The sequence below is a fragment of the Antrostomus carolinensis genome, unplaced genomic scaffold, assembly GCF_000700745.2.
Source record: "Antrostomus carolinensis isolate BGI_N321 unplaced genomic scaffold, ASM70074v2 scaffold4470, whole genome shotgun sequence".
Taxonomy (NCBI): Eukaryota; Metazoa; Chordata; class Aves; order Caprimulgiformes; family Caprimulgidae; genus Antrostomus; species Antrostomus carolinensis.
In genome coordinates this window covers 47,673-54,594 of record NW_010290396.1, presented here as the reverse complement: position 1 = coordinate 54,594, position 6,922 = coordinate 47,673, and the positions used below count along the sequence as shown (strand labels likewise).

At 47.4% G+C, this 6,922-nt stretch overlaps 1 protein-coding gene across 1 annotated transcript; it reads right to left on the bottom strand.

Moving 5' to 3' along the window:
- Positions 1-5,664: 5,664 nt before the first annotated feature.
- SUCNR1 (succinate receptor 1) lies at positions 5,665-6,621 on the bottom strand (the record flags this gene model as incomplete). The annotated part of the gene is made up of 1 exon (XM_010172842.1): positions 5,665-6,621. A coding segment is annotated over one exon (957 nt), but the record flags the coding sequence as incomplete, so codon positions are not given.
- Positions 6,622-6,922: the final 301 nt, after the last annotated feature.

The window sequence follows — 6,922 nt, the reverse complement described above, 5'->3', positions numbered from 1 at the left end:
GCTTCCAGCCACAGGAGAGCACGAGCAGCTCGGGGCTGGGACACGCTGTGTGTTTGAGCTGGGACACAGGCTCCTTCTTAGACCCGGCTCAGTGAAAAGCGAGTGGAAAGCGCTGAGCTTTGGTGCATTTGCAAAAGGTTTTTTTACTGTGTGGCCTTACGTTATATCCCCAGTTCAGTACGGTCATCGCCATCCCTTCCCCACTGACACTAGTGGGGTCTAGAGCAGGGACGTCCTCTGCTGCATTTTCCTTCTGGAAGGAGCTAGTCTGTGCTGCTTGGTATCTGAAATGGCCTCAAGTTGTGGCCAGGGCAGTTGAGATTGGATGTGAGGAAGAATTTCTTTGCTGAAAGGGTTCTGAGGCATTGGAAGGGGTTGCCCAGGGCAGTGGTGGAGTCCCCATCCCTGGAGGGATTGAAGAGTCGTGTAGACATAGTGCTGAGGGACATGGGTTAGTCAGGGACTTGTCAGTGTTGGGTTCATGGTTGGACTCCATGAGCTTCCAGGTCTTTTCCCATCAAAGCAATTCTGGGATTTAGTGATTCTGAGGAGTGCTCAGCCTCTCCTCTTTGGAAGGAAGTGAGCGCTCAGGGTGCTGTTTGCTTAGCCAGGCAATGCAAATATTTCCCGTTTCTCGTTCTGCGGCTCGAAATCCCGCTGTTTGTGGAACCAAAAGCAGGTTTTGGGTTGTGCCAGAGTGGAAATGTGGGGCACAGAGCTGAGCCCCACTCAGCCCACGGCCCTCAGACCCCACGCAGGAGCAGCAGCGCTCACCTCGCATCCCTGTGAGCAGCCTGATGCTCCCACTTCATGGGCAACTGCTGACATGACCTTTTAGTGTTGTTCTTGTGATTTAATTGCATAGAAACAAAAAGCTCACTGGCTGCCAGCCTGTTCCTGCTTAAGTTAGAGCCATTGCAGTCCTTCAGAATCACAGCTAAGTGAATTAATAACCAATTTTCTAATTAGCTAGCCTCTGCCTTTTAAAATTTCATGTGCCATGATATGATCAGTGCACATACTAGAGAGATAATAGCATCACTATTATAAAAGGCAGTTGATATGGGAGCTCTGTGAGGCAGTGCTGGGCTCTCAGATGCCAGGCACCAGTTTCTAACGTTGCACCTTTTTTTTCTGGTGGCTATTCCATATATTAACAGGAAGTGTGGATATTTGGTGATGATGATCACTCGCTGGGTACCAAGCCGACGGGGAATAGCTGTGTGGGTCTGTGTGACACCAGTGTGTACACAGGGAGGTATCCTTAGTGACTCCATGCACTTAATAAGGAGCAGATGACCCTGCTCTCCTCCGTGGACACAGCAAAACAAATAATTGAACATACTAATCCATAAGAACTGTCACTACACATTGTTTGCAAAGAAAAATCACCTCTTGGCCATTGATCACCTGGACACGGGATGCCATGTGCCTTACAGACACATCGCCAGTGGGGAGAGGGTGGTGACATCCAGCATGGCCATGGCCCCAGCCTTGCCAAGGAGCTTGGACTGGCTTCACCCCAGTCTGGGCTGGAGAGTGGAGCTGGGCCCCAGCAGGACCAGGGCAGTGGTGCCTCCTCTTGCAGCAAAGCCAGCCTGGAGATGAACACCTCAATCCAGACCTTCCACACATCAAAGCAACTCAAGCTTCTGCAGACTGCTGGGAAAACCAGCCCTTGCTTTGACAATGCTGTGACAGGACCTTGTGCCTTGGTGGTGGTGGTGGCTGTGGGACTTGATGGCCTCGGAGCATCCCATACCCATGCCAGCCTTGGAGTATCCTGTGCCCGCCCACAGGCAGGAATGAGCTGGGGTGAGTGTCAGGCAGGGTCAGCCGCGCTCCCCCAACAAACCTGTCCATCGCTTGTGCTCTCTGAAGGGACAGAGATGTGTTTTGTAGTATCATCAGAAGTAGGCTGTGGCTACCATTCACCTCTCATAGAGGCCCTGATTAAATAGATCCTTTCCAATTACGGCCACAGGTGCTCCCAGGGAGGTGCCTGTCCCCCTGCACACCCTGCTGCTGGTGTGTGGAGCTGGCAGCGCTGCGCAGGCCCAGGGTTGCACAAGCCAGCTTCTGGAAAGTGCCTGCCAGGCAGAGGTTTGTTCCTCTTCTGCCTTCCCCTTCCTTCCTGCCCTGCCTCCAGCACGACCCAACGAGCACCAGCCCTTCCCTCCCCTTCCCCATCCTCAGCCGATCTGAACCGACGCTTGCACAATGGAGGTTACTGCCGTCCCCCCACCCAGCGCGTGCGGCTGTCACCTCGAGTTAAAAAGGGATGACTGGTACCAGGGAACTGCCCTGTGACATCAAAAGGTGAAGAAAGATGTTTCCATGCCCTGTGGAGATGATGGCCATCACCAGAAGAGAAGCACTACCACCGAGAAGGAAGGGCAGGCGGCAAACTGCCTGCACAGGGCATTGCCTCCGAGGGGTGGGGACATCGGGAACCACAGTGACTCCTGGGCAAGGAGAATCAGGAACGCTGCATGGATCACAAACTGGACCCAGCATTGACAACATTCAGCACTTCATTACACCAGTCTCATTAATAACTCTGCTGGGTGAAGAGGTGACCAGAAGGTGCAATCAATTGCACTGTGGAGCAACAGGCATCGCTTCTGGTTTGGCAGATGCCTCCATGAGACCTATGTAAGAAATCAGGCTCCAGAGAAAGGGGGTTTGTGTTGAAAATGCAACATTTCTTTTTTTTCTTTTTTTTTTTTAATTCTCTCTCAAGCCCAAATGAATGGCAGTGCTGAAAGTGAATGTAAAAACTAAATACAAACAGAGTGTACATGGGCTTTGCACTTCTGCTATAGGATTGTGTACATATTTACTGAAACCCAACATCTCCTCTTGTGCCCTCTACAGGAGCCCACTGACACGAAGCCACTGAGCTAAGACAGGAAAGCCCCCAATAGCTACAGTTTTAGTAAATGAACATTTCTCTGAAAAGTCCTCTTCTGTCCACAAACTAAATACAAACAGAGTGTACATGGGCTTTGCACTTCTGCTATAGGATTGTGTACATATTTACTGAAACCCAACATCTCCTCTTGTGCCCTCTACAGGAGCCCACTGACACGAAGCCACTGAGCTAAGACAGGAAAGCCCCCAATAGCTACAGTTTTAGTAAATGAACATTTCTCTGAAAAGTCCTCTTCTGTCCACTGCAAAAGCCAAAGGTGAGGCTGCTAAAGGCGTTTCAGCTTAACATTCATTGCTGTACAGTGCTTGCCCTGGAGGAAAATTCATCATTGATGTGGTAGATTCCACCTTTAAAAAGGGAATATTTGGCCCAATGCTCTTACCTTCTTTTGTGTCGGGCTAAACATGTGCAATGTCCCAGCCAAACAATTGCCCCTTGGTGCTATGGGCAAAGGTCCTTACAAAACCAGGAGGTATTTGTAGTGGAAACTCAAGCGCAGCCTTATCTGTCCCAGGCCATGCTGCCATAACACCCGTGATGGATCTTTTTTCCACCACTGACCGAGTAATTTATGTGTAAAGATTTGTTACAAAGCAAACAGAGGGAAAAAAAATAAGGATTTATGCATGTTTTTTCCAGTCAAAGCTCTGGCCAACGATCCTGGCCACCCCTCTCTCCAGACCTGCTGCTCCAGCCAAGCCGGGGAGCATCGTGTTGGGCAGCAGCGTTGTGGGGCACAGGACATTATTATAATAAATCTAATTTTATATTTATTATTATGTACAAATAGAATAAATAATAATAAATATAGAATAACTTAATATAAAATAATATTAAAACTACTAATACTACATAGTAACATTATGTAAAATGCTATAGAGCTGAAACACTCTGCAGCTTCCTATTGACTACAAAGGGTGTTTTATTCAATTAGGAGCTACAGAATTTAGATCCTTGCCTTTGGCTTACATCATTGCAAATACTATTGATGCTTATAAAGATTTCGGGGATTTTTCAGGCTTTTAGTCCAAAAATTGACCAGCAGCTCCAGGGGATCCCCACAGGTACTGGCACAGGGATTTGTGTGGGACACTGGAAGAAGAGCGCTGCTACTTTATCCCTCAAATCATAGAATCGTTTGTTTGGAAAAACCTTTGAGATAAAATGTACCTGTCCACTGCTAAACCAGATCTCTGAGCACCTCATCTACCCATCTTTTAAAGCCCTCCAGGGATGGGGACTCAACCACTTCCCTGGAGAGCCTGTTCCAATGTCTGAGAACCCTTTCAGCAAAGAAATTTTTCCTGATATCCAACCTGAACCTCCCCTGTCACAGCTTGAGGCCATTTCCTCTTGTCCCATCGCTTGTTCCTTGGGGGTACTTTTTATCACAGACTTTTAGCGTCTCACTGTTAACAGGAAAGAGACAGACATGGTGGCTTCATGGAGGTGAAGAGAACAGAAAACATAGAAAACCAAACACTGCAAAGGAGGCTTTTTTTCTTTAAACAGGATGCACAGTTTATTATCAGGCAGGTATCACACAACATCTAAGTGTATTGCAGATGAACAGCACATCACAAAGCAGAACTACCCGGCTCATGTGAGCTCATTGGTTCATCGATCTCTTCACCCTTTCTATTTGAAGTCAGGTCAGGCAATTGGAGAGCAGGTTCTGCTGCTGCAAGGGCTCTGCGGGGATGTCAGGCAGAGCTGGCACCTCGTTAGCTCCTGTTTCAATATGGGAACTGTTAATGAAGTCCGAATTGTCAGGTCCAAACTCTGCCTCAGGCTCTACAGCCTGCCTGCACTTACAGATAATTACATTAAAGTCACTCTGTACCTTGAAAGCGAGTGTGAGATGCCAGATGAGCTTGCACAGCTGTCCCACTGGTGCACAAAGGCAAATCTTGGTTAAGAACCAATCTGATAGATTTCTCATTTTTACTGCTGCAAGCTGAATCCAGATTTAATATCAAAGAGTGAAAGAACCCATCTGCACACACACACCTTTGCTGTCTCAGGGCTTCCATGACACCTTGTAAGAGCAACAGCCAAATGCTACAGCCTCCTGCACTCCTCACACACAGAGATGGGAACCAAGCCACTGCCTCCCTCCCTCCTGTGATGCCGTTGGAGTGTCCACCCAGCCATCCACACACTCTCCTTCATTGCCACGCTCGAGGTGCCAGCCCTCACCAAACCAGCTGGCAATGGAAATTGTCCATTATTCATTCTGAAAGGTGAACCTCCTAGGAGACACAGGGTTTGCAAACACACAAAGAAGCCTCAGCCTTGATGCCCAGACTGTGTTGACCATGTGAATCAGGGCCCCAGCACATTTTCTCCAAGCCTTGGTCCAGTCCAGCACCGAATTACAGACCAGAGAGGAGCTGTCTGAAAGCAGCATGTTTTCCCTCTAAGAACTACCGTGACAATCTTTCATTTCCAATATTAATTGGCCGTAGCATATCCTGCTATCAGGATTTCCTGCTGTACTGTTGTGACAGAACATCACTTCTGGATGGAGTCCAATTTGCTGGAGTCAGAGTAACAGAAGGTCTCCGGTACAATAAGGTGACGAGTGCGTTTAGAGGAACACAATCAGCTCATGCACATTCTAGAGCATAAATAAAGTTATCTAAAAAAATGACACTGTACATGGGTGAAGGCGCTCCCTAAGAGAGTTTCCTCCCCCATCTCCCACTACAAGAGTTCACCTTGTTCATTCATCTGCCAGTGGTGGTCAACCTGCCCAAGAGCTGCCTTATTTTTGCCATCAGCATCTCTCTGAAGTGGTCACCCATTAAGAAATAAAAAACAGGATTAATGGCACTATTCAAAAAGGCAATGGGCCTTGTGATGATGTAGATGGTGTTGATGATGCCCTGTGTGCACACAGATACTTTCAAGGCTGGTATTCGGGAAGCGAGTCGGACGTTGCGCATGATGTGATAGGGAGTGAAGAGCAACGAGAAGATGACCATTGCGAGGACGACCAAAGTGAGGGGTTTCTCCAGCGTCACGAGAGAACAGAGTTGCTCGCTCCTGTTTTTAAGAAAAAGAACCATCTTGACATAGAAGCAGCACATGATCACAAGAGGGATGAGGAACCCACAGACAGTCAGAAACATGCTATAGATGAGGCTTTTCACAGGGTCTCCAGAGCTCGCGTAATCAAGACACTTGTAATTATTGGCAACTGTTGTAGGCTCCAGGAAATGCATCAACGGCAGCAGTTCCAGTATCACCCCGATCCATATGGCCACAGACATGATAAGGGCCGTTTTCCTCTTCTGTAGACAGTGTTCTCTGAAGGGATATTTTATGAGCATGTAGCGGTCAATACTTATAACAGTGAGGAAGAGGATGCTGCTGTACAGGTTTGCGTGCAACAGGAACCTGTTGCTGTGGCACAAGATGCTCCCATTTGTCCATTGATCTCTGGAGTAGCTGTTGACAAGTATTGGAAGTGTACACAGAAATAATAAATCTGATAATGATAAATTAAACAGGTAGATGTTGCCACTTTTCCAGTTCTTCAGGCAGAAAATATAGCCAAACATAACAATGGTGTTTCCAATGAAGCCTAAAATGAACTCAAGGCTGTACATGGTGGAAAGATAATACTTTTCCAGGACTCTGTTCATCAGCAAACAGCCATCTGTCTCATTCACAGCCTGGAAAATAAAAATTTAAAAAAAAAACCCAAACCACAAAAAAATTAGTATAAGACCATTGCATGGCTATTTGATATTGTTACTGCAGTAGGTGAATACAGTAGGCTGTTTCCTTACAACTTTTATGGTAAGTAGAGACTTGAACTCAAATCATTTCCCTTCTGTACACAAGATTTCTCCTTCCAGCTATTGACCAGAGTTACCGAGCGAGATGAAAATGTGTGTGACAAGGACAAATGTGTGTCCTCTGAGGACGTGAGGAACCTGCAGCCAGAGCAGCAGCTGAAGGCATCTGCCACAATGTCCC